Genomic DNA, 24,760 nt, shown 5'->3' on the forward strand with positions numbered 1-24,760 from the left:
TATTACATTTCAACAAAAATATATAAGATGATATGTAGAATTGTGAATTACATTATACTTAGATATGTTGATAGACAGTAGAAATAACTTTAATGATTTTATTTATTTAGTATATTAATTTAACCTGAAAAGCTTTTTGATTCTTCTACCGATGAAAATAGCCTTTCAATCTAATGTGTGGTATCGTCTCCATGAATACACCCAGTCAATTATAACTGCGGTTTAATTTCATAGGGTAAAAACATACATTCTTCGTGATGCCACGTTCTCTTGTGACCGACTTTCTCCTTGTCGACCAAAGCAACGAGAGCTTTCTCTTTGTCGACCAAGAGAATATCAGATTTATGGCCTTTAAAATTGTGGAGAATCGAATCATTTTGTTTGGTTTTACCACCTTTGGTACGATAAGTTCCTTAGGCTAAAGCCCATTAGAAATAAACCCATCAATTTAGTTGAACATGTAATGCACATCAAAACATAAAAATATCATTACAGTTTAATGATATAGATCAACTTTGATAGTAGATTCTTACAATTTGTTGATTCAGATCAATATCAATGGTAGAGTCATATATGTGTACGTTCTAAATCAGGAGGGAAAAGAAGATGGTTTTTTAAGTGCAACTTTCCTTGAGCATTCTTTTGTTATTTGTAACTAGCTAACAAATACCTTGCAGAAACAAAACCCTTCGTTCGTCCTAAACAGTTGACACTTGTTGTGAAACATATCAACTTTATTTCTTGTATCTCATGTGGTACAATTTTGAAATCATTAGGGTGCCTGTTCACAGCCTGAGCTTAAGAGATTAATTCAATTTAACTCATAAAACATGAAATTTCAATAACATCAATTATTTTAAAAAGAACATGCCCATTCAAACAAGAATTAAGCATATTCACTAAACTACAACTCATCTACTATTCAATAACAACCACTGTAAGAAAGCTACTTTGAGTAAGATTGCGACTCCCAAGGCATATCCCACTTCTACTTATAAAGGTGTAAACAATGTTTAAAACATTAACTGCAAATGGAATGTGGAACCTCCTTGAAGACCTCTCTTGCAACAAAAGTAGCCATTTCTAAGCCTGAATATCTACACAGAATGATGACTGTAGCACAGTGTACCTGGTGAATGAAGTCTGCCGACTACAGGCAGTACTAATACAAAAACTTGCATTAACTTTGGACTACAGTGGATCTCAGAGCTCCATGGTTGTTCGGTCAAAATGGCTCTTGTAAGTTTCATTTCTGGAAATGTCAAAATCCATGAATCTCCCGCTATTTCCATAGAATTGCTGTTGCTCTTGTGATGCCTTGTAGTTATTGAAATCCTGCCAAACACAAATCCAGACTTTCAAGTCAGGAGATTGAATTCTCACAAGTTCTTTGCAGGCTCAACAACAATATTGAGAACATTGTGGCAGAAGAGTGGGTCACAAAAAAATTGTACTTAAAAGATTGACTACAATTATCTCTCTAGCACCAGAAGATTTCTTTCATTCCACTGCATTGTAATTACATTTGAATAGATTCAACCAACATATCTAAGTTTCAATTCAATGTTACTTGTTGACCTTAATTAGCATGAAACCATAATTTTGCTAAACTTTGTAGGGCAATCTGTTGTATTTACTTTTCATTCTACTTGATAATAGATATTCACTTTACATGGGAATAGATTTGGAGTGCTGTGTTGTTAAATTAATGTAACGTCCAATATTAGAAGTTATGCCTCCGAGTGACCTAATAATTACATAGTCGCCTAGTAGGGTGTATATATTCTGGTGAAGGAAATAGATTTTTTTTGGTTATTGACCTCAGTATTCTGGGCATTAGAAAGAAAATAGTTCCCTCGAAACATTCATGCTTTGGTGGGAGGGGAAGATAATTAAGATCCAAATTCTCCCAAAATAGCACATAATAATGAGATTCATCTGTTCAGTACTTTTTGCTGGGCTTTTTATAGTATAGAATCTCCGGAAAAACTAGGACAGTTAAAGGAATTTGCAATCTTTTATTAAAGTCTATTTAAAGAGACAACAGTATAGTTTCTTTTTAATACTTTCACGCGATTCAGTATGTTGGAGTGCTAATGTGAGAAATATAATCTCCAAATGCTATTTTCTTATGTACCTTCTTTTGGGATGTTGAAAGACTTTGCAAAACCTCATTTGTTGTTGCTCCAGGATCTGAGAGTGAGAATATCAAGTTAGTTTACCAGTGATTGTACTTCGGAAAAATATAGTTCAGCAGTTCAAAATTATTTTAGCAGCTTATAATTCTATATCATTCATCGTAAATTTACTATATTTCTATACTTCAGCTTTTTGAAATTTTAACATGTCATTTATAAACCTGCTGCTTAGCCAAGTAATCAGTATTTGTAATCATACTCTCCCGGAATTGCCTATTGTAGAATCTAATGAGTATATGAAGATAATGAAAGCACGTACATGCAGTGGCTATAGCCATACAGAAAACTCCACACAACTATTTGAATGCATTAAAGTTTTCAAGACATTAAACAATTCAGTGTTTGGCAATCTCTAAGTTATGTAAGGTATATGTATCTGTCATCAAGCTGGGAAAAAATTAAGCCAGGCAAACAAAGAAGATCAAAAAAACTGCCAGAGTGACAGAAGCATCAGCTCTAATATTCAAAACAAATCGATCTTCTTAATTACCATATCAGTAAGGCAATGCATATCAAGTATTCAAATAAACTGAATTAAAATAAAGCAGTTAACAAGCTGTTAAACTAAACAGAGATATAACAAAACACAACATAAAAAAATTCTCTTTCAAGATCATTTATCAATTATTGATAGCAGATTTCCATGATCCATGTAAATCTCTCATCATGATGATGGATCATAGAGTGTGATCTAAAACATTGATGATAAAAAATAGATACACAATCAAATCCAGAAACATATAACATCTATGAAGTTTATCAGCAACTAGATTTGTCAAATATATGTCCAGATTTGTCAAATCCTACATCAGTTCAGATCAGTTATGGACCAAAGCACCATATCATTATGCTTTTGTTATCTTATCCAACTTATTAAATCTGTAAGTGCTTCAGATCACCTACTAACGTTTCTGTCTTCCCCCAGGTGCTCAAAAAATCAATTACAATGCTAAGACCATCTTGGCAACCAACCTATAACTGCAGCACTTGTAAGTTAGATTTAACATATGGGACTCACCTCAAAATCCTAAGTTTGGACTATTACCTGGCTGCTAAAACTTGATTGAATATAAAAAAATTTATTGTATTTATCATACCAGAGAGATAAATATGGAATTTATGACGGTTGACCTGACTGTTAAGGCAGACAAGTTTCTGGAATGTGGGAAAAATAGATTTAACCCTTTTCCAAACAAACCTCCAATGTATGGAGTAACCTTTTTGCTATATCTCACAACACAATGTCACAAGGGAAAGAAAAATTGATTTAGAATAAATTTTTCATTGAAATAGATTTGGCAATGCTTAACAAAATTGTAACCAGCCAAATGGTTCAAGATATGACTTTCATGGTTTGTAAATTAACTGTTTTTCAATAAATAAAAAATGACAAATTAGAATATTCTATGGGTTATGAAAGTCTATTTTAAGCTTGAGGATGTCATACAAATCAAATCAAGTTAGTATGAATTTTAGATTTAAGAAGAAGAGATTTTAAGTCAGAAACCACAGCTGAATGAGATGTCAATCTAAAAAGGAATGAATGATAGAAGAGGATAATTCTGAGAAGAAATGAATAAGTAACTAATTTGAGACACTTTTCCACCTTACTACTCAAATCATAAGAGGAAAAAAATAAATGATAACATTGGTTTTCAATTGTGGAAATATTCTCGGCAAGATCAGTTAAGACAAGGCACAAGAAATTATAAAACAGTGATAAAAACAAGCAAGATATCACAACTTCGAGAGGGTCTTGAGGCTGTTCATGAACAAAATATTTTACAAATGAACATAATGTTGGACTTAGGAGACTAAAGACTGATACCCTAATGGTCCGAATGTACAAATGGATCGTATGGCATGGGCAATATGCTTAGAAAGTACCCAACTTATACCATCATTCCCTAATTGGAATTAGTTATAGAATCTACAAAAGCTCATTTATATTCTAACCACTTCAGATTATTGATCCATTGCTTGACCCAAATCTCTTATTCACAAGAGGTACAAAGTTGACTAGCTATGCAGCTGTGCTTGTTTAACTCTCAAGGTGTTTCCTGAAATCTATGAGATGTGTTAATCTATCCCAAGTGAGGTAGCATCCAATTGTCAATGAGTGCCCCTTACTTTGATTACTACCCCTTTCCCACAGCTCAATAGTCCAAACATGAGATCGATATTGTGGTTCGTGCAAGTTGTGGTAGTATCAGTCAATTCATCCTTCTTTGTTGGACTCAAATGTGTAGGATCCAAATCAAAAGAACATTGGACTGTGAAGGGATCAAACAAAGACGGTGAATATGGTTTGAATATCTCAATATGAGCATAGGATGTGGACCCAATATAGAGGAAGATCTAAGACAAACGTGTTCTCACCTACAATGTGAAATATAGTGTGAGGACAATATCATAGTGGTTTGAGAGCACCTGGAAATCACTTTTGTTTTGGTGTAACCAAAAATTTTCAACGTTACAATAAGCCTATGGTTTCCAAAGCAAATCATAATGTTCCATGTACTTTTGTTCCATTGAGGACTGAGAATTTGAAGTAAATTTGCATTGCACTAATTTTTGGAATTGTGAGTGTTAAAAGCATTGCCATTAGGTGCCCTAGGTCGGAATCCATAACATTGGTGGAATAGAATATACCTTGTAGACTTGTTAGTGCTGATGTTCTAGGCATGGTGAATGTAACTAAGCTATTATGTAGGCAATTCTATGGATGGAAATTATTATACATTTGTATCAATTGAATAAATATGTGATTGATCAATTCAATTTTCCAATCAATTTGAGAATGGAATATTGTTGATCTATTCAATTAAGCATTTAGAATTACCAACAAAACTTGCTAGAAATGGCGAACAAACTTGTGATCTTGATTAGATACCATGTATAGATGAACACCAAATTGTATTCATTTGTGTTGGAAATATAATATAGATTCCTACGGTTTAAATTGGATGCATTCACTATCTTCTTTGTGATGATCATATTTGAGTTTCGATATTTGGATATTATTTGAGTTTCCATGTTTGGATGTCAGCCAGCCAAATAAGAAATCAATGTTAATAGATTCCCATGGTCTTGATGAAACTATAAGGGTTACATGCATGCCCAATTTATTATTTGATTGTTTGAGACAAGGAATAAAAGACTTATTGCGGGTCTAAATGGCTTTGCGAAAATACTACAACAAAGTGTTGCTAAAATTTTGCTAATGTTTTAATGGCTCTAAAATGATCAACTAATTTGAATTAGTGTCTCCAATATGAACCTACCACTAGTTGTCCTAGAAGGAGCATTGTATATGGCCAAAGCTTATAGAGTTTTGCTAATTATAGGCACATCTCTCCAAGTTATTGCTTTTAATTTGAATTTGAGTGTCTCCAATATGGGCCTACCACTAGGTGTGCTAGAAGTAACATTGTATATGACGAAAGCTTATAAAAATGTTTGCCATTTATAGGCACAACACTCCAAGCTATTGCTTTTAAGATAGACTTTTCAAGTGAGTGAAATATTAGTTGTATTTTGCAGAATAGTATGAAAGACAATTCACATACTAGAAGAAAAGTGAACAATTGGGTGATTAAATGTCAAGTGAAGCAATTAACTAATTTGACATGTTTTCCCCTTTTATGCTCAATAGCTAGATGTAAATACCATGCACATTATTTGCCTTGCATTGTGTATGAAGAAATTAAAATGGTATTACAAGAGCAATTGTGTGGAGTTACTTGTGATCTTGATATTTATATGGAAATCATAAAGATCACAAGTGTGTTGGTCAAACTAAAAGGCATCACCAATCACTCATAGAAGGCTACCTTTGACTGGAATGCATCTTGTTACTATCTTCTAGGTTGATTGGACTTGATGATATCAAATTTGAGATCAATATTTTTGAAGTAGCATCTCAAAGTTGATCACTTTACCAAAACGATCATCATTATGAGGGTGATGATACTTATTTTTAAAGATGATCATGTTGAGTGTATGGTAATCAATGTTGAGATGCCACAAGGCACAAACCATCCTTCTTAGGTGTACTTGAATGGTTGGAGTACAAGTTCAATAACTTGAACAATTTTTCCATTTTGATTAATCCTAATTTTTCTTGTGAATCTCATTATTTTACTTCAAGACGAGATATAGTCCATTCCCAATGAAACAACTGGATGGAATATCTTTGGTCTTTTTATAGACAATTGATAAAGTCCATTCCCAATGAAACAACTGGATGGAATATCTTTGGTCTTGTTATAGACATCTCAATATTAAATTAAAGTTGGTTGTCAAGTTGTCATTGTCAAGCTACGAGTTGCACAATGAGTTGTAACAATATGGCTATTTATGACGTTTCACACTAGCTCTAGGTGAACCTGAGTAGTAGTAATGATTTTTGACAGCAAGAATTATAGCTCTATAGGTAGCATTCTAGTCATACAATTAAGGCTTCAAATGTGAACATCACAAATTTTCAACCAAGACCACTCAAATGTTCAACAAATTCTTACTTTGAGCTCCCAACCCTACCAAACAAGTGAGTGACTCCAAGGCTATTCTTTTATAAGCTTAAATGTTTTTAAATTTGTCTTACATTGATAGTCTTGTAGCTTCCAAAGTTGTCACTTTTATCAACACGTGTTGTATGAAAGATGCTTGTTCTTCTACATAAAAAAGTGTCAATTGGTTATTACTATTTAAGTGAAAGGGAACATTGAAAAATTTATATTTTCTTCTAAGTCTTCAATTATGATTTGAATATCAATTGAGCTTGAAATAAATATTTACATTATTGTCTTTGAACAATACTTGATGGAAAAAAAATCTAGAGATAATCACATCCCTCAAAAATAGTGATCAAGTGATCAAGTCTAGACATCCCAAACCACAACATCCATGACAAGGGATAAGATTCCTCTTGGTAATAAAATTAGTTGATGTTGGCTCAATGTCTTGAAGCTTCATGCAAGTTAGATCTTGTTTTCTCATAAGATGAGGATTGTTGGAATTGTCTTATTCTCATGATATAAAAATTTGTTTGGCCTTTGATCAAATGCATATAAATTCTTCCTTGAGAACAAAATTAGTTTATAAAACACTAATCAAAGAAACAAGTTAATAATAGCTAGGTTTTAAGGCTAATTTAAACATTCAAATATATCTAATATTCAATGACTATCTTGTATTAGATGTTTTCCAATTTAGTGATCAAATAATTTGTATTAATATATTTTTAATGTGGTGATACAAATTATAAATAGTTTTTTAAATGTAAATTTCAAATAAAGATTGTTGAAAAGAAGAATAGATATCAACAAAAAAAAATGCTTTTAATAAATTGGAAAAATTAGGGCCTAAATTTTTATATGCAATAGCAGACGTGTCCATCGTAAAGAAACAAAATTTCTAATTACGTAATTTTAATCATGAATTAAAGAAACCTTATCAAATATGGGTTAATTAGAGACCTCGAAATATTAAAATAAACAGGTTTCAAAAATAGAAACGTCGAAATTAGTCAAATGACAACATATGATCACTAAAAAGTAGTTTGGTTCTATATTATGGAGCATGTAAAGACTACGTTTGCAAATAATAATAATTTATTTTATTATTATTCAAAATTATATTTGCAAATGAGAACTTTCGATGCTTACACCATCTTTGTATTGAACATCAAATTCAGATCTTGTATTCAAATTTGAGATTGAAAAAATTAACATTTACTTTTAAGAATATTAGTTAATTATAAAATATATGATCAATTTCAATTTTGAAATTAGAAGATAAACATTCATAAATAAAAATTTTAATAAAAGAAATTAAGATCAAACTAATTGAATATTATTTAAGTATTTAATCTACTTCTCAAATTTTTATTTTTTTTCAATCTACTTCTCAAATTATTGATCTTTATCTATTATAAAATAGTGAAAAGAAATTAAAATAACATATAAAAAATATCAAATGAGAGAAGAAAGTTTTCAATTACAAGCTATAAAATATGTGTTTAAACATAAACTTAAAAGTATATAAATCGTAATTTCACAACTAATTAAATGATTAATAAAGACAAGTTATAACTAATTCTCCTATTTATATTATTTTTCTTTTAAATTATATCTTTATAAAATAAACATATATAAAAATAACCTATTTTAATTAATTTAAAATTATTTTAATTTATTAATTTATTTTTTAAAGTTATAAAAATTCTATTTTTTTATTTTCATTTGAATTAACATTAATTTTTTATTTACTATAACTATCAATAGTATAGTTAATTTTAATTTCATATACATCTTATTAATTATTTCTAATTAAAAAATAATTTTTAAATAATATGAAATATACTTCTCATTAACTATTACATTCTTAACCAAAAGTTATCTTTCTTTAAATTAAATATAAATAATTATAAAACGAGACACAATATTGGTTGAAGTTCTAATTATATACATACAAACTAAAACATATTCATATATTTACAAAAATTACAATTATAAACTAATTTTTTTTTAAAGTAATATATAAATGCATGAAAAATATAAATAAAACAGAAAAATTACAGAAATAATTTTCAAATAAATAAAAATAAAGTAAATTATATCAATAAAATACAATAATTCTTATATAAATTAAAAAATTAAAAAATTAAAAAAATTAAAAAATAAAAAATAATTCAAAACTAATATCTTTTAACAAATATTATACTGTATAATCATCATATCATACATATACTATATTATTTTTAACCTCTCATATATATATACTTCATTATTTTTTTCCTCATATATGCTTTATTATTTTATTTCTATAACAATTTCTCTTACAAATCAGCTCTACATTATCATATAGTTCAGAATAATAAAGAAGGATGTACATACATTTAGAATAATAATAATTTTTTTCCTCATATATGCTTTATTACTTTTATTTCTATAAAAATTTCTCTTACAAATCAACTCTACATTATCAAATATTTCAGAATAATAAAGAAAGAAGTGCATACAATTTAGAGTAATAATTTATTTTTATTTTAGTTAAAACAGGTTTTGAGAACTAACTAAATATAAGCGTACTTCATTCTTCCCTAATTTTATCCATAATATATTCATATAATGGTCGCTATCCAGTAGCTTGCGTGATCAACACAAGCGCATAATAAATCCAGTATTCGCCAGCTGTTTGACTATTCAAACCACTGTATGCTGCTAAATTATTCAGAAGCAGTGGTAATGGAGGATAGGGGGAAGAAAAGAAACAAAAAAAGTGATTGCAGGCAAGACAACAAAAAAGTCCTGTCTTCGCGTTCATGGAAGTTTCGAGGATAATCCAGTTTATTTGCAACGTCACAGAAAAGCGACATATTATAATGCAACAAACTAACGAATTATAAAACAGTAGCATTTGAATTTTTGTAGTATTCTTTAACCTCCACGAGCACCAAAGAGCTTTTAACAATCACAATCCATCTAAAAATAATGTCGCTAGATTTATTGGGAGCCATTAAAGCGACTGTAAAAGTTGCAGGAAGCTTCTAAAATGGCGGACCTGAAGAAAAAAGAGAGAGAAGTGGAGCAAACTGACCAAAACGGAAGTACAAAATATAAGAAGATTTCTGATCGGAGATCGTTGGGGAGCACGAGTACGCTGCATGCGAAGAACATTTAACAGCGGGACCAAAAGAGGGTACAATAAAAACTAGGTGGGTGACTAAGATTTTGAAGTTATTTAAGGTGCAGTGAGAGTGAGAGTACTAAGATTGGATTTGACAAGGTATTTACTAGTTAGACATTTCAAATCGATATAATGAACTTTACTGTTTTGACAACTTGGTAGATAGGCCTTTCATAACTATGTAAGAAATTTGGAGGCATTCGACTGACAGATCGGCGCACATCATGGTGAACATTACGTGTAGAAAACTAACACAATAATGCAGTTATAACTGCATAGTTTCGGGCTCTGTGTGTGTGTTAAATCCTGCAAGTTTTGAAATAGTATCGATTCTGATAGAGATATGGTGAAAAAATGGTGGTTTTGGTTGCTTACCTCCAAGTATGCCGCCGCTGCCTTGAGCGCCGTAGACTCCTCCTCCGGGATCTATCATGGTTGATGTTGAAGGAATACTTCTTCCACCCAGTTGAAGTTCCGGCAGATTTGCAGTCGTGTTGGCGGTTTCGACCCGGAGATCATAGAGAACTCCCCGGAAAATGTGACCGCCGATCCTTACAGTAGTCTGGTATGCGTATTCGTCTTCGCCGTCTTCGATCCCCGTCACCCTTACACACTTGAAAACTGCTTCAGTCTTTACTTCCGCCGGTAAACTGGCCTTGAAATTTAAATCTGTGACAAAAATGAACATTTGCAATTCGTCGGAAAACGGTAGTGATTGGGACTAAAGAATGCATATTGTAACGAGTTTCGTTATCAGTTAGATCCTAAATAAGAATGATGGTGAAAAGTGAAGAAGGGAGTGCGTTTCCGGGGTTCGATCTGGGGTAAAAAGTAAGTTGGAGGGTGAAGAACTGGAGAAGGATTTTATAGCGTGGAGATTTTTTGTTGGGGATGGGAATGCATTAATATTCTCTTCACATTATCTGTTCTCGGGCAGTTTGGTCAGAATATAGAATCGGCGCAATATAAAGAAATAATTGACCTGCAGAATATCCTGACAATTATCAGAAACTGCAAAGAAACAAATTTATTTTTCACCATCATATGAGAACATAATTTCCCATAAATGGACAAGGAATAAGACTTATAAGGTTAATTGCCTGAGGAGCAGATATACTGCAAGTTTTGTCATTACATTGAGAGCATAGCAGGTGTTTCGCAGGTGGTTCGATGGCAGTCAGTATGTATGAATAGAGCATTACCTACAGAGACTAAAACTATATGATTTGGGGGTACATACATACATACAAAGGAAAACAATAAATCAACTCATGATTATGCTCCTGCTGCTGATAACTCAAACGAAGGCTTTTGAGAAAATGGTCTGTATCTGGGAGACAGTAGTAATCTGAGCAAAGAATGAAAAAATCCAATGTTTCTGTGCAGAATGAAAAATTGAAAGAGGTTTGAGAGGGGCGAACAAGGGCATAGAGACAGACAGACCTTGGTGAGCAATTTGTGTAGAATTGATATCAGAGCTCCGAGGAGGGGTATTAGCCGAAGTAGAAGTATGAGAAGTAGTTGCTGCATTGGAAGGGGAAACAAAACGGGCTCTTTTGCTCTTAGGCCTCGGATGCCCAGATGCAATGGCGGCGGCCTCTGCTTGCTGTCTCTCTCGCCGTTTTGCAGCAGGAACCCAAGTGCTTTTCACATGAGTTACACAATCAAATCCTCGGCTTTTGCAACAGGTCCTGCAGCGCAAATGAATGCAATCTTTCTTCGCCTGGTTACCACAATCCTGACAGGTCGTAGTGTTTGAATTCGGATTCGCAGTCGAAATCCCCGCCACTGCCAAAACTCCTCCACCGCCTCCAACCCCAACCCCAACCCCCTTTTTCCCACCATCAACCTTACTCAGCTGCAACTGATCCCCACCACCACCACCACCAGACAATTCACAGCTTCCTCTCCTCTCAGGTCCACCCTGCTGACCTGAGATTTCCATAGCACGCATTTGAGACGCCATGGCAGCTTTATCCTTAGACTCCTCGTCTCTCAGATCCCTAGCATGCTGCTGCCAAACTTGAATCTCCCCATGATCCACTCCTCCACCCTCTTCATCCCTATGAAGTGCACTGGTGAGCAAAGACTGCGGAATCGAAGAATGGTGGTCGACATGATCATGATCAACAACCCTAGTTGCAGAAGCATAAGCCACAAAGCTGCCGCCTCCCCCACGATGCACGGCGGAGGGATCGTCCTCACGCTGCCTCACTCTACCATACAGGCTCACAAAATCCTCATTCCCTGCCCCCCCGCGAGTCACTACATCCCGCAGACTCTCACGGTCTGCAACACCAATTCCCCCACCTGAACCGGCGGCGACTGCGGCGGCGCTGGAAATGGAAGCCGCCGCCCCCAATCTCTGCGCTCCGCCCACATAACCACTCTCTGCGCCCCCTCCTCCTACGCCCCCCAGCATTCCCCCCACTGCCATCTCAATTCCAGATGCAGGATATCCATAGCCCAGCGACCGTACCAAGGTATAATTACCACGATGGTCCTGCTGTTGGTGTTGTTGTGCCTGTTGGTGGTGCTGTTGGTGGTGTTGGTGGTGGTGGTGGTGGGTGCTACTGGTATTCGACCCTCCTCCTCCTCCGCTTCCTCCACCACCACCACCATTGAATCCCAGAGAAAAGTCCCGCTCTTTTATCACTCCCCCTCTCGGCAACTGCAAAGAGGAGGTTGCAGACACAACCCAGTCCGGAATTCCTCCTCCTCCTCCTCCTTGTGTCCTCCTGGGAGCGCCCGACACCCCTCCTCCTCCTCCTGTGGCAGCCACAGCGGGCGCCACAGCTGCCACTGCAATCTTCTTTTATCTCCCCCACTCTCTCTCACACTTTTCACACCCCTTTCCTCTTCCCCACTCCCACCATTCTTCTCTCACAAAAAACCATCCATTCCCCTGTTCTTCACTACACCCCTAATTATCCACACTACCAGAAGAATTCAATTCAACCTTTTTCTCCGCTACCAAGATCCACAAAAGCCCAATTCCTGCTCTTCCGTTGGCCTACCTGGAACAAGACAAGCCCAACACCATAGAATAATGCACACAAACAGGCACAATAAGAGAGAGAGAAAGAGAGAGAGCGCCGCAATATGACCGTCTGCTACGCCTAACACGTGTGAAGCTTCGCGCAATCGCCTCCACAACCAACCTATTCACTAACTATATCATTCACTCACTCTGCTTGCTTTCCTGGTTCTCCATATGACCATACCCAGTCAAAATCCACACTCACAGAGCACACAAATTTTGCACCTGCGTCTGTTTTTTTTGGTTTCGACACAGAAGAATAAACTAAACTCTACTAAGAGTCGTCAAACTTAACGGCTGTCTTTGAGAGCTGCTGCTTCGACTGCGAATCCAAAAATCCAGTGGTTTGCCGAGCCTCAGCCTCGGGTTCCGCCTCGGCATCCAGGCCTGGGCGCCGTGGCTCGTATTTCGGACACGCGCACTTTATTATCAAAAATAATCCCTAATTTCCGGGAATTTTTTAAGTAATAAAGTGAGGTTGGAGATCGTAAGTCGAGGCAATCGCTTTCCGAAAGCGAAGTGTTTGCCCCTTTTCTAATTATGCATTTGGTTTTTGTAAATTTGGCATGGAAATTGTAGTTAAATAAAATTTGATTGGCTCAAGTCTTTGCGCCTTTTTTGTTGATGGGAGTATTGGTCTTTTCAAATTTAGCAAAGGTTCCCTTGCAAGTTAACCACTAAGTACAATTAACATCATTAATCTCGTGCACATTTCATCAAATACCACTTCCACTCTCCCTTTATTTTACTCATATTTTCTCATTTCCAACTTATTATATCCCCGCGTACGACATTATTGGAACGTGCTGTGGGTCCAACATCTTATTTGAGACGAGGAGTAAGCCAATCTTTTAAGCTTAATGTTTCTTCATTAATTGGACCTCATATTAACATCAAGAGTTCAAAGATAAGTAATTATGTGAGTTTAGTCAAATGTAAGATAAGTAATTATGTGAGTTCAGTCAAATGTAAGATAAGAAATTGGATCATTAAAAGAATACAGTTAAGAATAGATATTGAATAATATTGTTCGATGGTGTCATTAGTCATAGAAGAAGTTATCTTAGGTCAATGTTTGCTAAGTAATGATAACTTCAATCAACATGAAGAGTTTAGTCAATAAGATAAGTGATTACATAATTGAAAAGAGTAGAGTTGGGAATGGTCTAGCTCTGTCGATAGAGTTCATGTGTTAAAAGTACTTAGAAAATTAACGCACCCGTCTTTCTAATTTCATGACAAATAAAATTTCAAATATAAGATAAGAAATTGCAGTATTGAAACAATGCAATTAAGAATAACCTCTCTACAATATTGTTGGATTGTGTCATGAGTCAAAGAATGAACTATCTTAAGGTCAATGTTTGTCAAGTAATGACATCTTCAAACTATGTAAAGAGTTTAGTCAATTTAAGATAAGTAATTACATAATTGAAAAAAGTAGAGTTGGGAATGACTTAGCTCTTCTAATATAGTTCATGTGTTAAAAATGCTTAGAAAATTAACACACGCATCAAAACTAATTTCAAGGCAAATAAAATTACAAAAAAAAAGACCAGAAGTGAAGGTGGTTGTTGTGGGTTAAGAGGAAGGTTAGGTGATTCTCACTTTCCCCTTGCGCAACAAAGTTTCTAAGGACATGTTGAACCTTTGCACAAGTTGAAAAGTTGCTTGTTGAGAGTGATTAATGATAAGTGATGGAATGGGTGGTCCATAAAACACGAAGGTTATGTCTTGAGTGCTTACCAACAATAGGTTTACATGGAAAAGCAATAGCATAACCCTTAGAGACTATTGGTATTCACTTCAATAAATTTGTAAGATTAATAATAACAAGTTTGACATGGAAATAGTTAAAACAAATCAAACATGTAAGACAAGACACAAGATACCAAGTTTCCCTCAAGAGAAAACCTAATTCTAGTGAAAATCTTCAAGAAGAGTGTGTTGAAGGTATCTCAAGTATTAAACACCAATGATACATCACCATATAGGATCATTAAAACCTTGCTAGCAATTTAAAACTTCTTCACAACTATTCTCTCGCCTTGAAACTCTAAAACCTTTACTTTTTGTTTTTGCATACATGAATTGAACATCAAAAGAATGTTATCCAACAAAGCCAACACTTGGGAAATTACAATTAAATCAATGTTAGCATCTATAAACGCTTTTGTGGCACCAACAAAGTAAAAAATATGAAATGGATCTATTCAAATGTAAAAAGTACTTGATCTCCCGTGCTCATTAGTCACATCAAAATAAGCAGGTTACTTCAAACAATTGATGTTTTGGCTTTAGCTAGTACATGTTTAAGTAATATTGGGAAAAGGAGTTCACTCGTCTAATGATGCAAACTAGCAATCAAACCCAATCCCACAAATTATATTAGAGAACAACCAATAGGCCCAACAATAAACCCTTGGGAAAGGTAGGCATAATGGATTTTGATTGTTCTCTTTTTGTGAACCAATAGGATCGATTGATTAGATAAGTTGGATGCAAGAACTAGGTTAAATAGCACAAAATTAATAATAAACAACATAAATAGACAAATACAAAGTCGTTACTCAAAGAACAAACTCGGATCTAGAAAGGGGATGCAAAGAGGAACTTGTCACAAAAATATGAGCTAAAAATGGATGGACTATGGGGCTAGGGGGCTAGGCGCCATAGTCCTTATAGGTGTCCAGGTGCATAACAGGAATCCAACTAGTCTTAGGAGCTCCTAAACTGCCTTCTAGTCAACTTTTAAGTCAAAATGTCTAGACTTTGGCACTAGGTGCACTAATCCTCTTTTTTATTGAATTTTGTTTCACTATTCCTATCCTTGTCTACACTATGCTCATGTATCCTCAATTTGAATCTAAAATATATTTTTGAACCTAGATCTACACAAAAGGAGAGAAAAATGGTGTTGGGTTGTATAGGGGCTTGCCTCAGTCAAACCCTGGGTTGGATGCAACCGTCACGGGGGCTTCACTAGCTAGGAAATATTATATCATGTGCATTCATATTGGGGGGTTTAATATCCCAAAAATGAGGGTGCAATGTATTGCCTATCGGTGGAAATGGGGGGTTTTTAATTACAGATATGAAAAAATACAATATTTGGTGAAAATAGGGGGGCTTTTAATTTGGGATGTGTATTAGGAGGGGGTGACAAAAAAGGAGTTTAGGAAAATACTTTTTTTAAATAGGGGGATTCTTTAGTATTTTGTGAATGCATGTGATATAACCTAGGTTCACTAAGTGAAGCCCTCATGGAAACCCTACAACAATGATGATAAAGAAATATAGAGAGAGAGTGAAATGATTGAATGGAGATGCTTTATTTAATTGATTATACCTTCAATTGATGATGCACCATTTTCTCTTAGGATAATTCTTCCATGTGTTGATGCAATAACATGATAAATCATAACAAAATCCATAATTAAGTCATCCTAAAAACATGATAGAAGATAGCTTCTTATATATTATTGCTCCTTAAACTTAGTTTTTATCTTGAATTGGAATGATAGCTATTGAATCATTTAGATAACTTATGAAGAGATGAAGAAAATAATTAGGAATGATGACATATATAGGATTCTCAAGGTAAATTTACTTTTTGGCTAACTTAAAATAATCATTTAACTTATCGAGGATAGATTTGGAAATGCCAAGGCCATCACATTATCCTTCCAAATTTTAGCTAAAAAGTGTTAGACTAATCTCGACAAGATAGGCCCAAATTTTAGGGTCACAAGATAATAGGGCACTAATACAACATTTGTAATTTATATGAAAAATGACAATATTTAAGTGGGGGAAAAAGTGCATTAAACTTTAAAATGACATAGCACCCATGTAAGCTCAAAATGAAATAGGAGAAAGGGTGCGCTTAAAATAAGTGCCCAAATAGGAAAGTATTGATATACTTAAAGTAAAATAGGACTCATATTCTTGAATTAAGGATTAATTCAAAGCAAGAAAAGGTCCTCAAATGCTTAGAGGAATGAGAATTTAATTAAAATAGTTGCTAAGGAGACTGTGAAATTGGACTCATTAACTAAAGGAGTACAATTTAAGACACTACATTTAGCCCCCACTTTATCGCAGTATGCACTTACACTCATAATCATTGTAAATTAAAAGTGAAGAGATGGAGCATCTAAGAGAAAGATAGGCTAGGGATCAGATGACACTAATTTTGAAGGATGCATGAGACCACAAGCATAGAATCCTATCAATATATGCATATAATATTTAAATATATATATATAAAGCAAACAACATTAGTACTAAAGAAAATAAAATATTCCAAGACAACTAGTTGAAGAGACCTTGATATCAAAATGTCCCAACCACTAATATCATTCTTAGTATGTTATTGCAAGAGCACAAGTGAAATTATAGAAAGAACAAGGATGTACACCAATTGAGGGGAGAGGCAATATGGCTTTTAGGTCTACTAAGGAGTTGCTTACTATAAGCCATATGGGAAGAGAGAAAGAGAAGACACATGACTTCTTGGTCTAGTAAGGAACTGCTTACTATAAGTCATGTTAACACAAAGAAAGATTACAAAACAAAACCTTGATTTGCTAGATAATCTAAAAAACTCTATTGCAAAATCGGTGTTGTAGTGACATTGACACAAGGATTACCAAGCAAAGCCATATGTTTGCAAGGAAACCTAAAAAATTCAATTGCAAAATGGGACATCACAGTGACACCAACACAAGAAACAAGGAGGCCACACATATGCCCCCCCTTAATATTCCAACATACCTCCATGTTGATATATTAAGATAAAAAGAAAAACACACCAAGGATAAACACCTTCATTGCCAAGGAGATATCCCTATCAAACTAGAAGAAAGACCCTTGTATAGGATTCATTTCTTTAAGCAAGGAAGAGATGGTTGTAAAAAAGATATTTTGCAACAAGTATAAAGGGATCTTGTTTGAGGATACTTGACTATCAAAGGGGAAGGAAGAGATCTTTTCCTAAATATATCTTCCTTCAAAAGAGAGGGAGGATCTTTAACAAAGATGACAACTTCAACGATAAGGGAAAGGAAATTAAGAATACACACCTTCCTAATTGCTAGGAGAGGGGATTCTTGATGAAGGATTGTAAACTTTCTGCACCAAGGAGAGATCATTCATAAAAGACATATAGTTTCAAGAAAGGAAGAGACCATAATCAAGGTACACACACGTCCAAGAAAAAGAGCATTTGCATGAAGGAAAAAAAAATTCTATGCAAGAAAGGATATCAAGTTATAAAAGATGCAACTCAGTAGTAGGAAAGTGGATCCTTAGGAAATATGAAATGATTAAAAACTATTCTTTCCCCCTACTGTAGAGACAAGAATAAATAGGCTTTTATGTTTCTCACTAAGTGTGATTGTACCTAAAATTGTATCACCATGAATGACAATGATCCCCCAAAAGGCAGGCTACTAATGTCATCTAGTGAGGAGCAACATAATAGGTCATAAATGTTATTTAGAATGGCGATGAAAAAGATGTCACTCATTGTCACTTGTCACTTGAATGATACTAGAATCAATAAATTATTGAAATTTAGAATGCAAATCTTAATATTCATTAATGGAATGGCCATGGAATTGATGTTACATATGTAGCATCCTAAATTGTACTCCCTTACAACTGTTTCCTCATTTGGGCCCTCACCCTAGCATACATGTCTCGAGGCCTGATCAGAGTCTTAATTCTTCTCACATTATGCAAACTTGTCATTATTTTCACCTTACACTTCATTTTTCCCTCATTTTTTGGTGCTTGATTGGTTAGGACCTAGGCGTGATACCCTAGTCCTCAAGGGACTAGAGCACCCAACACCCTATTCCTCCCAATTATGACCTATTTTGAGGCCCCTTAACGACCATAACATTTTGGCAGGGACCTATATCTCGTGCTGGCTCATGTCAAAAAAATAAGCTATTTTTCGATGGGAAAGTGTAAAAGGAGGTCTACCCCTCTCATTTTGATATACACTTGATCCAAGAATTCAATCAAGTAATCAAGCATTCATTCAAATTTAAGTGAGAAAGCAATCAATCTTCTTTCAAGCATTGGAGCAAAGATAAAGTCAAGATTTAAGCATTAGAGTTGACATTCATGTTATATGCTATTGAAGACTTCATGAAACCCTAATTCCTTGTGGAGACAAACAAAAATCCATTCTAAGGTGTAGCATTAGTGTTTTAGTCATTAAGTGTCCCTCAAAAGGAGAACATTTCCATTACAGTATTTCAAATACACTTCATATATCTATTTCATGGTTAATTTCGAAATGGAGGTTTGACCTAAGACAAGCCCCTATTCCTAACCTATTTCCCTTCTCTACTATGTGTGGGAATAGGTATGGAGCTATGATCTTTAGAATTTTCTTTATTTATAGTGATAAACTGATCCCCCATTGGAGTACAAAAAGTGTAAAGGACTAGAGGAACCACCATCCCAGTCTCGACAAATCAGGAGTTCCTTCTAGGCACAAATCCTAATACATTTGCATTCCTCACATCTAGTTTTGTGGCTCGATCTGACGACTATAACTCAGTGTTTATGTGTTTTTACATCAATTCCAACATATTTACCCTGATTTCAGTAATTCAATTTAACAGAGGATTAAATCAAATTTACCCAAAAGCAAATCCAATATGAATTTATAGCTTGATCTTTTATTGTTTGCGGCTAGATCTATTGGGTTTTCACTCCTCTTTTAATGTAATTGGTCTCCAAGTAAAAAATAGTGGTTTCTTCTTTCTATGGTGGAAAACCTAATTTTTCACCACATTACATTTTGGTGAACTCGATGTCTTATGCCTTAGTTTTTTATTTATGTTCTCGGATCTGATTGTTTATGCATTTCAAATTCAAATTTACATTTACAAATTTAAATTTCAATTGAATTTAAAAAATTTAGAGGTTAATTTCACAAAACCCCTAACTTTTAAATCTAAAATTGAGCTTGTGGGTTGTCTAATTTGGATTAATTATTTCAGATCTGGGTATTTTCATACAACTTCAAATTCAATTGTGCAATCATAGATCTTAATTTTCAAATTGAATTACATAAATTTAGCGGTTGAATTTATAAAAACCCTAATTTATAATTCTAAAGTTTACTTGTGGGTTGTATAATTTTTCAAATGAATTTTCAAATCTATATGATATGCTATGATCTTCAAATTCACAAATCAAGTTGTTCAATTAATTGGTTAATCAATCATTTTCACAAAATTTTGTATTGTTTAATCACAATTCTCAAATTCAAGATTTCCTCTTTTGTTCACAAGTTTTACAACCATTAGTCCTACCTATAATATTCTTGTGAGAAGAAGTTGTAGAATTAAGGCTTCTCAAGGAGTAATTACTAAGGATATGGAGCCTAATTTGGATAATTTGTTACATGAGAATGTGGGTGGTTCTTATATTCAAACAATTGATGTTATTTATCCCCATTCTTTATATAATTCTTATGATGAGGGTGAATCACTAACTAGGGTTTTCATTGATCAAACAGAGAAGATTGACAATAAATTTAAAAATCTTCCACAATGGATGAGTCAGTAATACTCAGAAAGTGAGGTTATCCCATTGATTGAAAGATTAAAAATAATGGTTCAAAGTGATTGAAGTTGGCATTTATTTGTTGCATGACCTTTCTCATATTGTTGACACTAATATTATGCCTATGAAAAGTTGTTCTGAAGTCCTTGGTTACACTCAAGCATCTAGTCAAGTTAATCATTATATTCCTATGACTAGTGTGCCTACTTTCACATCCAACATTATGACTAATTCCACACAAAACGTTAATCCTACACATGTTAGTCAAGGGAGAAACATTTCTAATCAAAATTCTTGCATACCTCCTTTTGTGAGTCTTCCATTTGTGACCTAATCATCTCATATACCTACCTATCATAGTGGTCCACCTCTTTATCCTTAACCTCCTCCTTCATACAATAATATTACTCCTCCATCCCAGTCCAACATGTCTAATTTCAACTCATCCACCAAAGAAACCATTAATAGCCTAGCTTAAACTATGTCATCCCTGCAACAACAAATAGCTTCCATGAACCAATCCAAGTTTAATGTGCCCACATATGATGTAGTGAGCCCAAATTATCTAATGGCATTGTTCATGTTGTCTCTCCTCAAATATAGAAGTCCCTCAATTGGAGCTTTATTAGAAAAGGTGATCCCTTGACTCATGTAAAAATATTTCAAACTTTGTGTAGTGATTTTGCTCATGATCAAAGACTTTTGGATAAATTATATACTAGAACATTTAGGGATAAATATTTGCAATGGTATTGTTCTTTGTCTCCTTACTCTATCACATCATTTCAACAATTGGCTAATGCTTTCATTCAAAAATTTCATCATAATATTGGTCCTAAGATTACTTTGACTGATTTGATCCATTGTAAGCAAGGTGTTAAAGAAAAAGTGACTGATTTTTTTGGCAAATATAAACATTTGTATTCTCAAATTTCTTATCCTATGCCTGATCATGATGTTCAGAGAATTTTTTATTTCTAATTTGTAAAAAGACATTAGGGATAAGCTTCTTTTTTCTGATTTTACTTCATTTATGCAGTTGTGTGCAATACTTCATAACTTCCAGCTTGAAGTGAGCTAATTTGAACAATCTCCTTCAATGGGTCTGGTTGATAAGAATTAAAGTGCTCAACAATATTTTCCAAAGTTTAAACTTAACAAATGATTCATCAAGTTCAATGACAACAACAATACCCAGGTAGCAGTTGCAACAATAGGCGTGCCTCCTTTATCCAAGTATTTTAGAAAATAATTCTCCTATTTCTGAATCTTTGCATAGCATTATGACACAATTGTTGAATATAAATGTGTTGAAACTTCCTCCCATAAAACTCATTGACACATCCAAACCTTTGCCACCTTATCATGATCCCAAATATTTTTGCCAATATAATCATCAACTCGGTCATGACACTAAAAAGTGTTATTCCCTAAGGAGTAGAATTCAAGATTTAATTGATAACAATATCGTATATATAACTAGTGTGAATGACAGAGGAATCAAAACCATATCTCCTCCTAATCAAAGCCTCCATTTTTTTACTAATCCTTTGCCTTCCTACTAATGTGATTGTACTAATGTGATTGAGTCTAAGCATCTTACCTTTTCTCCTAATGATCTTAGCGTTGAGTCATATAATGTGGTGAATCTTATTGATAAACCTACACCTCCTAAGGACCTATGAATTACCTTTGATCCTAGTGAGACTATTGAATCACTTGATGGCCCACTATATATCACTATGAAGATCAAAGACATAATCTCATGAGGGGTGCTCATTGATCCAATGTGTATGGTGAATGTGATAACTAAGAATTTCTTTATACTTTACAATTGCATGAAGTAACATATGATAAATATGATGTCGTGATTAATTTTTTTTATGGTTTCTCTTATCCTGATATTGGTTCTATTACTCTTCCTGGCATTGAGGTTGGTACTAAGTGCTTAGATGTTATTTTTTCTATCATTCCTACATCAGATCAACTTTGTGTGAAGTTGGGACATCCTTGGCTCTCTTCCATGAAAGTGATTCCTTCTACTGTTCACAAGTGTTTGAAATTTCCTCTTAATGACAAAATTATAACAATTAATCACAACATGTACCAAACCATGGTGAGGCGTGGAGATGTTAATCTTGATTACTTTTGGTCTAAACAGTTTGAGCCTCTTAAACCTAGAAGTGATGCTCTTTTTCAATCCTATCAAAAGTGGAAGAATGAGATGATATTATCTTTGAGTAAGCCTAGAAACCCTAGGCTTATTCCTCCTCATCATGATATACCTATTCCTCCACCTCATGATGGACCCAGTATCCTTCCTACACCTTCTATTCCTCCTTTATATGTTGTAGTTCCACCTCCTACATCGAACAAAGGAAAGTGCCTGACATCTCCTTTCTTTCAACCTAATAGACCCTCTCCCGTTCCTTCTTCCTTAAAGGAATAGAAGAAGACCATGCCTATTGATCCTAAACCTTCAAAACCCTCAGCTAAAACTAAAAGAAACTATTGTGTGAGAGAACGTCAATGGAGACATCGTGCTAAGGCTCATGAACTTGCTTCTCAACCTATTTCCTCCTTGAAGACACCAAATGTTGACATAATCCCATTTGTCCATCCTTTTCCTAACCCTAGGGAGAAAGTTCAACCTAAATTTCCAAGACGTAAAATGCTTAACAAAAATGATGGTTCATGTTCTATTCTAATTAAAGATCCTATTTTTATTAATCTTGTTTTAGAGATGAATGAAAATGATGTTCATGATAATAATTCCAATTATGAATATGAATATGTTGATGTTGATAATGATTTATCTAAAAAAAATTCAAAAGCATTAATCCCAGCTCCTAGTATCAAACAAAGTGACTCATCATTAGAGCATGGTCCTTGTTTGGAACTTTTGGTAGTTCGATCTACTATGCTCAAAATTGCTCCTCTTGCATCTTGTTCACCTACCCAAAACAAATGTTGAGAAAGATTGAGAGGTAGATTATTTGCTTGATTAGCTTCATTCGTGCCATATATTCTCTCTCCTCTCTTGCTTGTTTGTAACCTTCCTCTATTTGTTTCTCAATTCTTCTATGTTGTCCCTAGTGTTGTCTACTTGAGGATGAAGCAAAGCATTGAGATATATTTTGATCTCTCCCTTGTTGACTCAAAAGACACATGTGCCCTTCTTCCATTGTGGTTCTACTTGATTTGGGATGAGAACAATTCAATGCAAATATATAGATGATATATATTATTTATCATAAGAGCATATTGACCTCAGAGTTAAGTAGAACCATTATGTGTTGTGTTTTGTGATTATTATACTTTGACTTGTCCTTTCTTGGGGGCATATCATTGGGGTAACGTGCTTGTCTTTTGGATGTATGCTACCTTAAAGAAACTTCTCCCGATGAGGGATATACAATTTCTTTAATGTGGGCGCATACACTTCGCTTAATATTTCTCTCTTTTGCATCTCTATACTCAAGTTACTATGCAAACTTAGCCTTTTGCTTGGTAATTTTGGTATTTTTCTTTTAAAGACTCATATAAGTGAACCTTACTAGGCTAGTAGTCATGGTTCTCTTTCTCTATGTTTCTTATGATGTCCATTTTATCTTGATCTTGAAGTAGTAAGATACCTTTAAATTCCACTAGGGGCTTGGTGTGGCTTGCCTCCTTAGCATCTTGATGAAATCTTTTCAATGTGAACCTTTGTACTTTACCAAGATTATGCTTAGTCTCATACTCTTGCTATAGTGGAGGCTAAATGTAGCATCCTAAATTGTACTCCCTTACAATTTTGTCCTCATCTAGGCCTTCACCTTGGCATTCATGTCCCGAGGCCTAATCAGAGTCCTGATTTTACTCACATTATGAAAACTTGTCATTATTTTCATCTTGCACTTCATGTTCCCCTCATTTTCTAGTGCATGATTGGTTAGGATCGGGGCATGGCATCTTGGTCCTTAAGGGACTAGAGCACCCAGTTCCCTGGTCCTCCCAACTAGGACCCATTTTGAGGCCCCTTAATTGTCATAACATTTTGGCGGGGACTTAGATCCCATGTTGGCTCATGTAAGAAAATTAAGTTGTTTTTTGATGGGCAAGTATAAAAAGAGGTCCACCCCTCTCATTTTGATATACACTCGATCCAGGAATTCAATCAAGCAATCAAGCATTCATTCAAATTCAAGTGAGCAATCAATCCATCTTCTTTCAGGCATTGGAGTTGACATTCATGTTC

General features: G+C 34.4%; 1 protein-coding gene across 1 annotated transcript; it reads right to left on the reverse strand.

Moving 5' to 3' along the window:
• Positions 1–815: 815 nt before the first annotated feature.
• Positions 816–12,424, reverse strand: LOC131027743 (protein SHORT INTERNODES). Its single transcript, XM_057957837.2, has 3 exons — positions 11,334–12,424; positions 10,266–10,559; positions 816–1,335 (listed from the first exon to the last, which is right to left on the reverse strand). Exons 1-3 carry the CDS (start codon positions 12,325–12,327, stop codon positions 1,325–1,327), a joined length of 1,299 nt encoding a protein of 432 aa, XP_057813820.2. The 5' UTR covers positions 12,328–12,424; the 3' UTR covers positions 816–1,324.
• Between the last annotated feature and the right edge of the window lie 12,336 nt (positions 12,425–24,760).

The sequence above is a fragment of the Cryptomeria japonica genome, chromosome 10 (assembly GCF_030272615.1).
Source record: "Cryptomeria japonica chromosome 10, Sugi_1.0, whole genome shotgun sequence".
Classification (NCBI taxonomy): Eukaryota; Viridiplantae; Streptophyta; class Pinopsida; order Cupressales; family Cupressaceae; genus Cryptomeria; species Cryptomeria japonica.